The sequence below is a fragment of the Scyliorhinus canicula genome, chromosome 13 (genome assembly GCF_902713615.1).
Source record: "Scyliorhinus canicula chromosome 13, sScyCan1.1, whole genome shotgun sequence".
Lineage (NCBI taxonomy): Eukaryota > Metazoa > Chordata > Chondrichthyes > Carcharhiniformes > Scyliorhinidae > Scyliorhinus > Scyliorhinus canicula.
In genome coordinates this window covers 138,079,581-138,096,190 of record NC_052158.1, presented here as the reverse complement: position 1 = coordinate 138,096,190, position 16,610 = coordinate 138,079,581, and the positions used below count along the sequence as shown (strand labels likewise).

General features: G+C 43.6%; 1 protein-coding gene across 8 annotated transcripts in view; it reads left to right on the top strand.

The window, feature by feature from the left end:
• The window catches only part of LOC119975414 (transcription factor Dp-2-like), a 225,226-nt gene extending 209,617 nt beyond the window's left edge, over nt 1-15,609 (top strand). For all 8 annotated transcript variants that reach the window (XM_038815035.1, XM_038815034.1, XM_038815032.1 and 5 more), the window contains 3 exons: nt 164-330; nt 12,987-13,086; nt 13,437-15,609. In XM_038815035.1, coding sequence (XP_038670963.1) covers nt 164-330; nt 12,987-13,086; nt 13,437-13,632 — 463 coding nt within the window. In that variant the 3' untranslated portion in view covers nt 13,633-15,609. The remainder of the gene's footprint in view (nt 1-163; nt 331-12,986; nt 13,087-13,436) is intronic.
• Nucleotides 15,610-16,610: the final 1,001 nt, after the last annotated feature.

The following is a 16,610-nucleotide window of genomic DNA, read 5'->3' as shown; positions in this document are numbered from 1 at the left end:
TGTCGAAGAACATTCTTTTTAACTGACCAGGTGGAAATCTTTAGTCTGCTATATTCTCTTGTATGTCACAGTTGCAAAAACAAATATTAATCAAAATCGAACTGCTGAGATTTTGTAGCTATCTGCTCTATATATTTCATTTTAAAGTATCTAACTATCTTAGGTTTGAATATCTATTCAACTTTGACAACACCTTTGAGATTCATGATGATATTGAAGTGCTAAAACGTATGGGAATGTCCTTCGGCTTGGAATCCGGCAAATGTACTCCAGAAAATCTGAAATCTGCCAACTCACTGATACCAAAGGTTTTGCAGCCTTACGTTGCAGGTTAGTAGACGCAAAGGATTAACTTTGGAGACCGTTGTGCAGTTTTTTATAGCTTGAAAGTTTATCATATCCCTTACATTCATGTTCCAATCCACAGTTGAGACGTCTTTGTGCAAAGCAACTGGCAATTTTCATACCTATTTAAATTTGTCAATCGTTTAATAACCTCTCTGCTGCTTTTTGTAGTCTAGTTACCTACTATAGCAACAAGTACTTCCAATTCATATACAACGCATTTAGGTGCAGGTTAAAATTTCCCTTTACTCAACTCTTAAGGTGCCTTCATTTCAAATTCAGACTTGTGTCCTTTACTAGACAAGGGCGAATCTTGCCATTTTACGTACAGGTTTTATTTCCGGTCTCTCGATCTACCGTCAGAACTGTTTCCTGTTGTGGGCCTCGCTTGCTAGGAAACAGTTCAAATTACCCCTCGCTGGCCTCGCTTCGACCTATTGGAGAGAGGAGACTTCGATCAACCTGGGCTTCATTCACATCCAGGCTAAACTTCGAATATGTTGAGAATATTATGTTTCAGGCAGCACGGTAGCATTGTGGATAGCACAATTGCTTCACAGCTCCAGGGTCCCAGGTTTGATTCCGGCTTGGGTCACTGTCTGTGCAGAGTCTGCACATTCTACCCGTGTGTGCGTTGGTTTCCTCCGGGTGCTCCGATTTCCTCCCACAGTCCAAAGATGTGCAGGTTAGGTGGATTGGCCATGATAAATTGCCCTTAGTGTCCAAAATTGCCCTTAGTGTTGGGTGGGGTTACATGGTTATGGGGATAGGGTGGAGGTGTTGACTTCGTGTAGGGTGCTCTTTCCAAGAGCCGGTGCAGACTCGATGGGCCGAATGGCCTCCTTCTGCACTGTAAATTCTATGACTATCAACCTGGGTGGCAACTTTAAGGGATCTATGTATGTGGACCCCGAGACCTATCTGTTCCTCCACACCTCCAAGAATCCTGCCTTTAACCCTGTATTCATCATTCAAATTTGACCTTCCAAAATGAATCGCTTCACATTTGTCTAGGTTGAACTCGATCTGCCACTTCTCAGCCCAACTCTGCATCCCGTCAATGTCCTGTTGTAACCTGCAACAGCCCTCGACACTATCTACAACTCCACCAACCTTCGTGTCATCGGCAAACTTACTAACCCACCCTTCCACTTCCTCATCCTATGTTCTATGTTCAGTTAACTGCAGAATCATCTTTTGCAAAATAAAATCTGTTAACCAAATTTATTTCCTTCTATCCCTGCAATTGGAAAAAATCACATTTTATTCTGTAAGGTGCAATAACCGATCATAGAAATACCAAATGTTGTCAGTGTTTCAGAGGAAAGTAGCATTTAAAAAAAAGCTTGTTCTTTATACAATGTATAACTCATAAATGATTAGATCAGCCCACTCTCAAACATCTTTTACTCACATATTTTACACACCCACATATGCTCTCATCTCACCTTCTTTCATACAGGAAGATCTAGTTTAATGGATCATTCCAGGGGCCCGGATTTTGCTGTAAAAATAACAGTGAGGCTTTCAGCACTCACCATAGTTAAAGAGTAAATTGGGCAGCAACTTCCCGTGATATTACATGTGCAGTTAAACCCAGAAATTAAGACATTTCTGGGTGCGTTGCCCTACTCCTGCAGAAGCTGGCTAGATCGAAATCTCGCTTACAGACCCTGCTTTCAAATACATGATGGGCGTGATATTGAGGTTCATGTACTAGATACTCATTAAACATCCAGAAAAAGTTATGGCTTGTCCATTCAAAAATAAATTTAAAACAATGTGGTACGTCTTGATTATTGCCAAACAACCTCTCTGGCACTGAAAATTCAATCTTACAGTGTGGAGTCTCTTACTTCAGACTTTAGTTGTTGTCGGAGATTTTAATAAAACTAATATCTTTCTTTCCCTACCTTTTTGCTTTCTGTACATAATTTGACATTAAATTAAATATTCTAATTTACCCTGGTTCAGATTGCGTACCTCAGTAAGGATTCTTCAACCAGATTGGTTAGAAAAGAGACACCATTGCTTTCCTTTTCACACAGATCCCCTGTAGAAGGCATCACACTTTGATCAATCATCGCAGCCTCCAGTGCAAATGCCCATAGTCTGGGCAAGTGCAATGAATGGCTGGTGCTAACCACTAAATCTGGTTCAGTATTTTGGTTGATTTCCCCCTTGCCCACCAGCTGTTTCAAATGACGCTTATAGTTTAACATGAAAACTGAAAATGCTTGAAGTTAATACCCTAGCTGGTTGGGCAGTCTCTTGTGAAGAGGAACAGAATTGGCGTTTCAGTTCAATTACCTCTCATCCGAACTAGAAAACATTGGAGATGGAACAGGTTTTATGTAAGGGGTTGCAGAATATGACCTGAATTCATTGAACTCATTGTTGAGTCTGGAAGGCTGTAAGGTGCCTAATTAAAAGATGAGGTGCTGTACCTTGAATTTCATTGAAGGAGTCGGTCAGAGACAGTTTTGTTGGACGGGAGGGGAAAGGGTGAGAGGAGAAGTATAGAAAATTAAATAGATACAGTCAAGAGTGCTCCCAGCCACGTTGATGGGGATCACTTGGTGGTGGGTGGAACACTGGTATGGAAGGATGGTATTGTCTGAATAGATGAGGTGGTGAAACTTGGAGAATGGAATTGATTCCTTATGGCCACCATATCCACTCTGTTTCACACAGCAACGTTGAATAAACTAGGATTGTTTTCACTGGAAAGACGGAGGCTGAGGGGAGACCTGATAGAGGTCTACAATATTATGAGAGATATAGACAGAGTGGATAGTCAGAGGCTTTTTTTCAAGGATGGAAGTGTCAATTACAAGGGGGCACACGCTCAAGGTGAGAGAGGGAAAATTTAAGGGAGATGTGCGGGGTAAGTCTTTCACACAGAGAGAGGTGGGTGCTTCGAACGCGCTGCCAGAGGATGTGGTGGAAGCAGACACATTAGCAACGTTTAAGAGGCATCTGGATGGGTACGTGAATATGGAGGAAATAGAGGGATACGTTTTGAGTAAGGGCAGAAGGTCTTTTTTATTCGGGCATCATGTTCGGCACAGGCTTGGAGGCCGAAAGGTCTGTTCCTGTGCTGTACTTTTCTTTGTGCTTTGAGACCGGCTGCTAAACAGCAATTAGTTACAAGCGATTGGATGAGAGTCTTAAGAACCACTCCAGAATCGTCATGTACTGGAAGTCGGTGTGCAGCACATTGTCAGGGCAATTGCTGGATAGCAGGCTGTGCAAACACGCAGAGGTGTTTCCAAGCTGAAGAAAGGTTTTGAAAAGGATTGCAAGGAAGTAATAGATAGTGCTGGCTTGGGTAGCACGAGCTGAGGTGGCTTGTTGAAATATTCTGACCCACTGAAATTAACTTAAAAATAGGTGGTGACGTGTGTGAAAATATTTCTCCTTAAATAGGTTCTGATACAGATCTGAGTGATGTGGGATTCATTTTATGGTGGAAGCCATGGCGCTGTGTCCACTTAACTCTGGGAGAGGCCCTGCCTCAGTCTCCCAGCAGTGGGGAATCTCGGGCCGATTAGGCTGGAGGGGGGTGAAGAGGCCAAAGTAGCATTCCAAAACGCCAGTGGCAGAATGTCAATTAGGATCATTAATTTGGTGACGGCTCAGGGATTAAAAGGAGACTGCAAGGTTCTTCACCTACTGAAGGCCATCCAGCAAAATATGTCCGGTTTGTCAAGTGTCTCGAGGGGAGAAGGGAGTGGAGGGAGGGGGAAATTGTGTGGGAGATGTGGGGTGGGGGGAAAGGAAGACTGGGCTGGGAGAGAGGGTGAATTGGGGGTGGGTAGGAGAGGGGGGATTTGGGGTAAGGGAGGAGAATTGGAGGGGTGGGGGTGGGAGAAGGGATGGAAGCGGGGAGATGGGACAGATGGGGAAAGGGTCGGGAGTCCCTCACTATCAGACACTGTGTCAGATCCAGGGACCCAATATTGGGCTCGGAAGGTGATTTCTGAAAGCCACTTCCTTGCCCTAGCCTGCTGCACTCCCCCCCCCCCCCCCCCACCCTATGACCCTCGCAGGCAAATCTCATCCCACATTTATTCACCTTTGGCCTGAGGTCCCATATGGGCCTCTGCTGGGTGCATTGCTGCTAGCTGCCACCGTTCCCTCTGCTGCTGGCACCCTTCAACTGGCGGGATTTCACCAGGGGTCTAGATCTCAGGAAACATCTGATACTGGCTGCTTAACTGTCTGAAAGATTCTAAATTTTGCTGGACATCCCCTGCCGAGCTGACAGGGTTTCCCTGCTGGTTCTCTGCCAGGTGGGCGAGATCCCTGCTGGCCTGACAAAACCCTGGCTGTTGTGTTTAGATTGTAATCAGCTATTTCTTTTTTTTATATATAAGTTTAGATTACCCAATTATGTTTTCCAATTAAGGGGCAATTTAGCGTGGCCAATCCACCTACTCTGCACATTTTTGGGTTGTGGGGGTGAAACCCGCGCAGACACGGGGAGAATGTGCAAACTCCACACGGACAGTGACCCAGAGCCGGGATCGAACCTGGGACCTCAGCGCCGTGAGGCGGTTATGCTAACCACTAGGCCACCGTGCTGCCCCTAATCAGCTATTTCTACTTTGAAATGGGAGAAAGTGGCATCAAAGTACCTGTGGGAATCAATGGGCTTAAAGTGGGTATTGGTCAATATCCGGCCCCCAAAAATGCGGTTACAGAAGTTGAGGAAGTGAAGGGTCTGAGATGGCCCAGGTGGAAGTAAAGGGAAGCATAGACCTTGGAAGCAGAGTTGATTTAATTTCTCTGTTTGGTATGAGAGCAGTAACTCACACTGATGTGGTCATCAGCGAACCAGGAAAAAGAAGTGAGGACGGGGACCTGAGTAGCACTGGAACAAGTAATATTCCATATATCCCACAAAACGGAAAGCCTAGCGAGTTTCAGGTTGCAAGAAAGAAAGAACTTGCAATTAGAGAATGTTTCAAAACATCCCAAAATGCTTTGTAAATCAACAAATTTGTTCTTGAACTGCATTTGCTATTGGTGCTGATTGTTTGCACGCAGTAGGGTTTCACAGATGGCAAATGGATGAATGGACAGTTAAGCAAATTTTAACAAAGGATATTGACCAAGATATGCGCAGCATTCCCTGGTTATCGTCAATCTATACCATAGGATCTTTTACATCGACCTAACAAGCAGACGGTGCTCCAAACTTAAGATACTGCTCAAAAGCAGATGCCTCTTGGGCAGCACGGTGGCGCAGTGGTTAGCACTGGGACTACGGCGCTGAGGAACCGGGTTCACATCCAGGCCCTGGGTCACTGTCCGTGTGGAGTGTGCACCTTCTCCCCGTGTCTTCGTGGGTTTCACCCCCACAACCCAAAAGATGTGCGGGTTAGGTGGATTGGCCACACTAAATTGTCCCTTAATTGGAAAAAAAAAAATTTGGGTATTCTAAATTTATTTTAAAAAAGCAGATGCCTCTGGCAATGTAGCACTCCATTAACTTATTAATTGATTTGTTGAAAAGTGACATCTCGTCCAACTTTGGACTGCCAGAATAGAACATTTACTTTGAGCCCTTTTGTAATTTTGGTCCATCTATAATCAGTTGAGTGAAAACCTACCAAAACTGTTCTAATTGTTAAAGACTTGCTTCCTGGCAGGAGATCCTCCCTGGTATCCTGGCCAGCAGCTCTCCCTTGACCAATGTCTCTCTACCAAATTATTCGATCATCCATCTCCTTTCCTACATTGCATTAGTGACTAGACTCTAAAGGTGCTCCATTGGCTAGGAAACACTTTGGAACATCATGAGTTTGTAAAAAGTACTAAATAATGCATGTTGTATTCTATTGACAAACTTACACATTTATTCCTGAACATAAGGAACCGTGTATCGAAATGGAAAATAAAATGAAATGGATGTCGCCTTAGTCCCCCGAGGTCCATAGGCTGCTGTGTCCTTTGAAAGAGAGCTGATTGAGGGTCACCATACCTCAGGCGAGGGGCAAGTTTGAGATGGCATGGCCTTCATTGATAACCTCAGCCAGTACAGGAATTGAACCCACACTGTTGGCGTTGCTCCGAATCGGGAACCAGGCGTTCAGCCAACTGAGCTAACTAACCCCCAATGAAACGTTGCCCTGTTGAGAGCATCCATTTATTAGCTGTGCAAAGAATTCCAAGATAAAGCAAATTGCAAATGACCATGGCGGAAGAAAGTCAAGTTTTAAAAATATGTCTAATTAGTGAACGACTGTTAAAAGTATTCTACCTCCCCACAAAAGGTCTGAGAAACAAAAGTGCTGTAGTCATAAATTCTGTTGTGACGTCAGTTTCAATACCCATTTGCCTTTAAATAGATCCCATCTCTGCTGCAATGAATGCTCTTTTTAAACTGGCCTTGCTCGTGCTGCATCAGTGCGTTCAGGCAATGCTTCTTTTTCCTTGAATTGTGATAGCACCCCATTTATTGCCTTTTTGAACCAGTTTGCAGATTTGAAAAGGATACGCCGGCACCCGTTTTTCTCACAGGCCACTGCTGAAATGTAGCATTCTAGATTTATATTTCACAGCTGGTGAAAGGATATATAATTGTCATCTACAGCACCTCACAGAGCCAGTTAATTTTGTTGACACTGCATGTATTTCACCAGAATGTTTTTTTGTGGGAGAGCGGCTACAGTCTCTCTGAGGGTATAATTGCCAGCGAGAGAAAGGAGATATTAAGAGAAATTCAAGGCTTTGTCAAAAACGCCTTTGTTCCATTAAGGTAGGGGGTCAAGAAAGAGAGGCTATTTAGTTCCAGCAGCGCTTGTAGTTACCATGGTGACTCTTAGTAACCGATTCTCAATTGACATTCAGCGAATGTTCTTTACCATTCTGTTCTTTCCTTCTGAATTTATTATCATTTATTTTGTGCTTGCTGTAAGCTAACAAACTCAGATTTGTGGGGAAAAAATCATGAAGGTTTTTTAACAGCTCCTGTGTGAAAAACGGGATAACCAAAAAAAGGCAAATGTTTAGGGTGGGTGTATGGGCATGTTGCATCCAGCACGAATATTCTAGGAAGCCTTATGCATTCTGTCATAATGGCAGTAGGTTAATTAGGATTTGAATCAGTTCACAAGGAATTGAGCGAGTTGTTTTTGAGATGTAAACGGGTATTCATTTCTACACCTGGAACGATCAAGATTCTACTTAATATTGCAGAACCATTTCCAGTGAGCAGTGTTCCAGAATAGGGAAGAGGGAGCTAGTGTTTTGAGTTCATTCTGTTCATGCTGCAAGGTGGATTATGGGTATGGCCACAGCACAAAAGTAATTCAACTGCTAATATGCACAGTAGTCAGCATGGAACCTTATGGTTCAATAAGAGGCTATTCAGCCAGCCTGGCATTCCTATACTTTTTTTTGAACAAGCTATCTAACAAATTCCACCCCCACCCTTTCTCTTCCTAAAGCCCTGCAGTTTTTTTTTTCTTTGGCGTATATGTTCACTTCCCATTTGAATGTTACTGTTAAATCTTCTCAGAGCGCATTTCAGATCACGACCACTCGTTGCATTGAACAAAAAAATCAGCTCCCCTCTGACTCTTTCGCCAATTGCCTTCATGACCTCTGTTAAAGCGACCCCTTAACCTTCAGCAGTCCAAGGAGAAGAATCCCCGCCCCTGTAGTTCCTACGTTTAGCTGTAGTTCGTCATTCCTGTTATTGCTCTGATAAATTTCCTTTGCAACCCCTCGAAGACCTCGACATCCTTCCTAAAATTTGGTGCCCATAATTGGACACTCTGGCCAACTGAGTCCAAGAATACTATTTTTTACAGGTTTAGCAAAACCTAATTTTTCAGAAGTCAACCCATATACAAAAAATGATACAAGATGTTGAACTCCCCTTTGTTGGGGGATGGAAATAGTGCAAAAGGAACAATATTATATTTTTAAAAAGGAAGTTTTGGCCAGCCATGTGTACTTTTTGGTACATTTCATTTTAAAATGCTGTCAGTTATGTTTCTTAGTTAGGGGCGGCACAGTGGTGCAGTGTTTAGCACTGCTGCCTACGACGCTGAAGACCCAGGTTCAATCCCAGCCCAGGGTCACTAGCTGTGTGGAGTTTGCACATTCCACTCCCTTGTTTGCGTGGGTTTCAGCCCCCACAATGTAAAGATGTGCAGGTTAGGTGGATTGGCCATGCTAAATTGTCCCTTAATTGGGAAAAAATAATTGGGTACTTTAAATTTAAAATAAAATTGTTTCTTAACACAAAATTGCTGAATAATCAGGAGTACATGTGTATTACCTTTGGGTTGAAATGCTAATTTTAGGCTGAAGTGTTCCGCATGTCCTATGCAAAAGTAGTATTTACTCACTGATGCTGTAAAACAAAGAACAAAGAAAATTATAGCACAGGAACAGGCCCTTCGGCCCTCCCAGCCTGCGCCGATCCAGATCCTTTATCTAAACCTGTCCCCTATTTTCCAAGGTCTACTTCCCTCTGTTCCCCGCCCGTTCATATATCTGTCCAGATGCATCTTAAATGATTCTATCGTGCCTGCCTCTACCACCTCCACTGGCAAAGCGTTCCAGGCACCCACCACCCTTTGCGTAAAACACTTTCCACGCACATCTCCCTTAAACTTTCCCCCTCTCACCTTGAAATCGTGACCCATTGTAATTGACTCCCCCACTCTTGGAAAAAGTTTGTTGCTATCCACCCTGTCCATACCTCTCATAATTTTGTAGACCTCAATCAGGTCCCCCCTCAACTTCCGTCTTTCCAACAAAAACAATCCTAATCTACTCAACCTTTCTTCATAGCTAGCATCCTCCATACCAGGCAACATCCTGGTGTACCTCCTCTGCACCCTCCCCAAGGCATCCACATCCTTCTGGGAATGTGGCGACCATTAAGTCTCAGGTTATAATGGGCCGTAACCTCCGTGGCGTGACAATCTGTGTCGAATTGCCATTCTGTCCCAATTACTTCCATGAAATTTCTTCCGTGACTGCTTCACCTGGCTTCCCGACTCAGGCCAGGTGAAATCCATGCGATGCAGTAGTCCTCGAGGCCCAGTATCTTAGTCCAGTAGTCAGATTGAAGGAGGACGTGCCTCCTTTTTTTCCAGCAGTTGCTGTCATAAACTAGGTAAGTTTAAATGTCCATTGAAATTGGCGACGGCCAAGGTAAGTATCTAAGGAAAGTGGATGGGATTTGGGGTGGTGGGGAGGGAAATTGGCATGGGCTGGGGTTGGATAAAGGGGCAGGATCAGACATTGTGGCAGTTCGGATATTGGGGGTGATTGGATATTAGGTTGGGGGGAGTGTTGGACATCAGGGTGTGGGGGTTGGACATTGGTGGCAGACGACAGTGAGACGTTGGCACGTGGGTGGATCATCGGGATGGGGGGTGGGCATGCAGTGAGATTCTGGTGGGGGGGAAGGTCAGACTTCAACAGATGTTGGACATCAGACTGTAGGTGTCAGATATTGGTGGTAGGGGTGTTGGGTTGGGTCTGCAGTGTGGGTGAGAAGGGGTGGGGGGGGTTAGGTCAGGAGGAAACCCATGGGAGTCAGATTGTGGGAGAGTCCTTGGGGAGGGGGAGAGGCGGGCATCTGCCCCAGAAGTTAAAAGAGGTTTTAATTCTTCTAACTGCTTTTTCTGGGTAATTAATGTATTATACAGCTGAAACCATCCAAAGTTTCTGATTTAAGTTGCATTTTCTTTTCTTTTCTTTTATGAATTTAAAGTACCCAATTGTTTTTTTTCAATTAAGGGGCAATTTTAGCGTGGCCAATCCACCTACCCTGCACATCTTTGGGCTGTGGGGGTGAAACCCACGCAGACACATGGAGAACGTGCAAACTCCACACAGACAGTAACCAGGGGCCGGGATTGAACCCGGGTCCTCAGCACCTTTGGCAGCAGTGCTAACCACTGCACCACCGTGCTGTCCATGTTAAATTGCATTTTCCGACGGTTCCCAGCACAGGACAATTGTTCAGAAGAAGTTAGCACTTCAGGGCAATTGCCGTACAAACCCTTACCTTTGAACTTGCCGGATGGATTCCCCGGTGCATCTTTGGGGAACCCCACAAGTTGAACGCTGGGGAGCTTGGAAGTTATGACCCCATTATGTGCAGAATTGCTGGAAAGACTTTAACTTGTTTGGTGAATTTACTTTTAAAATGGATCATGGCGTTTTAGTGAGCCCAGGATTTCTCAATCTGAGAGAAGTTGTTGGATTGTGGCTAGATTGTTCTCCGCAGGATGTGCGTGGAAATCAGAGGGTGAATCATTCCCTGCTGACTGTTGATGCATTTTTATGTAGTCGGAGTGTTGTTGGGATTTCAGTAAACCGTACTAATCGGCTTCTGAAACTGTCATGCCGTGTCTATGAAAACTGCAAGACAGCGGGGTAAAAGTTTATTTTTTTAAATAGTCTTTTCCTTCCATACTGGATCCATCTGGCAGCTTAAACTCCTTCACATTAAGGCTTGTTATGTTAATAGCAGGGGGAAGTTTGAGGTGGTTCAATGAGAGAATCAAACACTTGAGGACATTTGCTCAATTTTAATGTTTATTGGCTTATGCTGTTCCTTTCTTTAGCTATTTATATCTACATGCTAATTAAGTGACAGATTGCATTGACAGGACCTTGGGACCAGGCAACCAGTTGAGCATCTCAGATTATACAGCATACATTTGGAGAAGTGCTCCGAATAAGTGCCAGTTGTTTTACCTTCTTCCAGCCTAAAAATTGAGGCTGGGTAGGATTGGCCCTTAAACAGCCCATTGCCCGCAAACCACGTTCATATGTTTTGGTCCTGTCCAAAGCTGGAGGATTACTGGAAGGAGGTGTTTCGGGTAATCTCTAAAGCACCTGAAACTGGACCCGGGACCTCGGGAGGCCATATTCGCGGTGTCGGACTAGCCGGGGTTGGAAACGGGTGCGGAGGCAGATGTTGTAGCCTTCGCCTTGTTGATTGCCCGAAGGCAAATCCTGTTAGGGTGGAGATCAACCCCTCCACCCTGTGCCCTGGCATGGCGGGGAGAACTGCTGGAATTCTTGACACTTGAAAAGGTCAAATTTGAACTGACGGGAAGGATGGAGGGGTTCTACAGTTGATGGGCGTTATTCATTATGCACTTTCGAGAATTGGATTACATCGAACATTGAGGGGGTGGGGTGGGAGGGTTGGGAGGAGGGGGACCGTATGTGTTAATGGTAACTGTGGTAACTATAACAAAAATGAATAACTTTTTGTTATTTCTTTATGTTAACATGCGGGCTATAGTTTGGGGTTTGAGGGGAAGATGGGATCGTTGTTATTGATATGGGGATTGACATTACATTCGTTACTGATTATTGTTTATTGTTGGGTGTAAATTTGGGAGAAAATGTGAAAAAGAAGAATAAAAATATTTTAAAAATATATGTGAATATATGGCGGGAGCTTAAAACATGCTGTTCGAACCTGGACCGGCATCTCCATAGGTCCGTGGGCTTGGACGCATGTGTTTTAAGCAGTGGCCTTTTTTTGTTTCTGCAATATTGTGATTTGATTTTGGAAGATTAACCTTGGTGAAGTTATTACACGGCCTCATTTGGGGCAGGCAGCTTGAACGAGGCTTTGTCCGCCCCAGCATTAAACCACTGCAAGGTCAGAGCAGGCAGGAACCCAGAGGGAAGGTCCTCCCCAAATCACCTCAAAGCCCACCGGCAGGGGGTGTGAAATTCAGGCCTACCTTGTGAAAACTAAAACACCCAAGATACGTTTTCATCCATGCACAATAATTTCAGCTTTGCACAATGTTAAACTTCAGTATTAATCCAATGTAAGTGTAACATGACACCGAAGCAAAATAGAATGAGCTTTCATGAGAGGGCTGCTTTACGCTCCTTTGACTTGCAACTTCCTGGAATTAATTCCAGTGTGGTATCTAACGTTATTTGAAAATGCTCTGGGGGGTCTGTGAAACCATCTGGGCATTTGATAAATTCTTTTAACCCTCACTTAAGTATTTATAGATAGAGGTCCTCCCACTGTGCTCTCTAAATATTTAACTGTATAACTGTGGGGAGAGTGCTGTGCCCACACATGTATTCAGGAATATGAACAGCTCTGTCCCGGGCAAGACTATTGCAGTTTCTGCCCGGAAGTTCCAAACTACAGTTACTATTCTCAGGTTGGTAACAGCCATGGAAATGTGCCTTTAAAGCAGTGTATGTTCACACTTATTATTTGCTTTGAAACCTGATATTGGCATTGGCTCAGTGGGTAGTATCTTTCCTCTGACTCACTGAAGAGCCTGGAACATATGATAGTGAATGAACTAGTGAATGAAGTGTAGAGGAACGTCGCATTGTCCGAGGTGCCGTCTTTCAGATGCGACGTAGGACTGAGACCTGCTTAGGTCAATGTAAAAGATCCCATGGCAATACTTGAAGAAGATTAGAGGAGCTGCTCTTGTATCCTGGCTAAATGCAAGTCCTTTCCAGTCATGGTGGAATGAAATGGAAGCCTGCCAACCGCAGTGCTTGCATCGACTGCTGTTGTGTTGATTTTTTGGTATTGGCATTAGTGCATTCACCGCATTTACTGTGATTATAGAATTATGATCTGGCTATTTTTTTTCTTATAGAAATGGCTGATGGATCATCCTGGGCAAACAGGGAAGTTCCTACAGATCTAATTCAAACTGCCTCAGCTTTATCAACAACAGGATCGATCTCTCAATCCAGGTAAAACGACATACCTTTGAATAAATTGGACGGTAGGAGTTGTTCGAATGCAAAGTTAATTGCAAGCACTTATTTAGACCATGGGAATGGCTAACCTTTTCAACATCCCTCCTGCCTTTCCCCAGTTTAATGTCTACACGTCTTTCTGTACTCTTGGCAGTCAGCAGTTGGTAGTAATTTGTCCTTATTACAATTTTCTCCTGACTGCACTAAGTACATTGTTGAAATGTTACTAATGGAGAACAAAAAATTGCTTTTAACTTGTCACCCAAGTTGCAAGACTGACAAATTGTTGAAACGTATTAAGGGTGTGCTGTACGAATGTTCAGTCTCTCATTCCTAACCAACAGCATAAACCCCGGATTATCTCTGGATGCAGAAGTTGCCTTAGCAACTGGACACCTTCTTGCCCCGGAGAGTCGCCACTCAAGCAGTGTTGCGTCGCACTATGAATCACGAGGTGAAACACCGTGCTCGTTTAATGATGATGATGAAGATGATGATGACGATGAAGATGACTGCTCTTCACTTGTTGAAGGAGAGTAAAGAGTGTGCTGGCATACTTCTCGAGCTGCTCACGCGTGCTTTTTATGAAGCTGTACTGTACTATGTTTCACCATCCACTCTCGTCATCTTTGTGACTGACCCTTGCAAAGTCAAGGGGGGGGGTGAGAAATGAACAGCAATTCTGTGTGAATGTACAGAATCCTGTGATGCAGCTTTTAATCTGTTGCTTTATACGATCAGACCCAGTTAAAAATGATCCAGAGCGGATTGGCTGGCACAGTTTTAATAGCTGCTATTTTATTTTTTGTTCTGATTTGTTTTGCTTCCACTTTTCCCCCTTTGTTCCTGTCCTTTGGAAGCCCATGAGATTCATAACCTGGCTGTTTCCGTGTTGCTGTTACAAGTGCACCTTTTGCTTGTTATGAGTGAGTTTTGGATTTAGGGTATGTTGAGGTGAAGCAAATTATTTTGGTTACTTTACAATTTTTACATGGTCGAGGTAGAAGCACAATTGGAGACCATTTAACTTTTGGGTTCTCGACTGACTGGGGAGTGTCTGGAACAAATTACAGACACTTTCTATCTGTAATCGTGAGTTTGTCCAATTCTAAAGCAAGGGAGGTCCAAAGAAAAACCAAGCTCTGATGTTGATTTGAGCTAATATTTGACATTTATTTAGAAAGAATGAGTAAAATTAATTTTGTAGCCTTAAATTCACTTGTGTGAATGTTTTTTTTTAAATTGTTGAGCAACAAATCAAAAGTAACATTCCTCAACAATGACATCTTTCCAGTGACTGAGGGTAATAAGTTCAAGCTGCTGATCCAGCCGCTTCTACAAAAAAGAATGATCAGCAGCAATATTTTTTTCTCCTCCAGTGACACTGTGAACCTATCTTTTGAGTAGTTTATGCATACAGATTAAGAAGGTGCCAGGATCGATCGGCAGAAGTAGCTAATCTTCAGGTCACTCCAGCCAGCCTGGGTTAGACAGGATTGGCCAGGGTCCCTGGCCCTGATTGCTACGCAGCACTCCCCACTCTAGTGTACTTGATTGGAGGTCAGGATCAGCCTTGAGGTCATGTGCCCCTGGGGTCAAATAGTCTATCAACACTTAGTTGTCAGAGGTCGCAGGCAAATAATGATCATCTGGGCAAGCTAGCAGGGGGTGACCGAGGTCCCTAGAACTGTGGCCGGGCAAGAAGACAACATTTTTCAGGAGGAATGGGAAAAGGAGAGCATTGTATTTTAAAAAAAACACTTCTAATTTTGAACTTTTGTACATTGACTTTTTTAACAATATTTTGACAAATGCTGTCATCTGTATCCCTTTCCGTCATAATTCCTGATGTTTTTTTACTATCATTCCCTAACTCCCTTCTTTTATAAAGAGGTAATATCAGATAAGCATGTAAGCTATGTCTAGAGCATCAGACAGAAATACTTACTGACATTCAATAATTTATGGTCCTACTTTCACGCACCAGCCTCTTCGAAGTCTGTCCGCCTGCAGATGCAAACCTCTACAAGCTCATTGGGGGTAAAATTGGTCATGGGCAGGATTGTAAAGCAGGGAAGTCAGTGAAGCGCCAGTCCGCCTTATGTCCCACCCAACTTTTCTATTGACCTCGTATCAGGTGGGTAATGGGCGGTCAGTTTGTTATCACCTATTTAATGCTGCCACCGAAGACCAATTTCACCCCCATTGTGTTTTTGTAAATAATTAGCCATGTTATTAATTTTTCATTCAAGTTTTATATCCACTTTGTAGAAATATGTTCACTGTACATATATATAAAACATTCTTCTGTTGTGCTGCAAGTGGGATGTTAAGGTATACCTTTTGGTATGGTTTTAAAATGAGGACATCATTGTTGAATGTGCTGATAATCAAAACCTGCATGGCCTTTGGTGATGGTGCAGCTACCTGCTTCCTGTGTTTTCAGGGAAGAATATTTCCACGACAAACCACAAGATTTGTATTGTAGAACATGGAATAAAATAATTTAAAGACAAATCATGTGCGGACCGATTGAACTTCTTTAAATGTGTCACGGCATATTGAGAAATGATGTTGAAAATTAATTCCACGTGAAAATGTCATGTTTCTGCTCTGTTCACCTAAAAACCTAAATTGGGCTGGTGCTATGCCACCTGGTATAGCAACCTAGTCTGGGAGGAAGGAGGTGCCGGTCTCCCTTTGCTTCGTTCCCAATTGATCTACGAAAAGAAAGACTTGCTTTAAAAAAAAACACTTTTCACAACCACCGGACATCTCAAAGCGCTTTACAACCGATGAAGTATTTTTTGAAGTGTGGTCGCTGGTGCAATGTAGGAAATGTGGCAGCCATTTTGTAGACAACAACCTCGGAATAACAGCAATGATGACCAAAAAATGACCAAATGACCTGTTCTTTGTTGACTGAGGGATAAATATTGGCCAGGGCTTCAGGGATAACTCAAAATAACGTCTTGGAATCTTTCACATTCACCTGGAAGGCAGATGGGCCTTTGGTTTAACATCTCATCGTAAAGGGACACGTCCCGCAATTCAGCATTCCTTCAACGTGCCCCTGGAGTGTCAGTCTTTAGTTTTGTGTTTAAAGCTGTGGAAACGGGACTTGAACTCGGAACTATTGTGGCTCAGAAGCGGGAATGCCACCAACTGAGCCACAACCGGCACAAGAGATTTTAGAATAACCTTAAGACAAGGGAGCAACATACCTGACGGACTAGGGTTGTCATTATTGAATCACTATGACATACCTCCACCCTGTACTTCTCTTTTCCTCTCCTCCCACTCTTCCTTGCTGCCTCTTCTCACATTTTCCTCCTCCACTTGGCTCAAACTAAATGAGTAATGCCACAAAAAAATCTGCACGCTCATTCAACTGGGCCTATTTTTTTTTTCCACCTATTGCACAAGGGAGAACATATACCACTGATATTCCTGAATAAGATTTATTATTTTGCCCAATGTTTGAAATGTATTGCTGTTTCTAATGTGATGCACAAAAC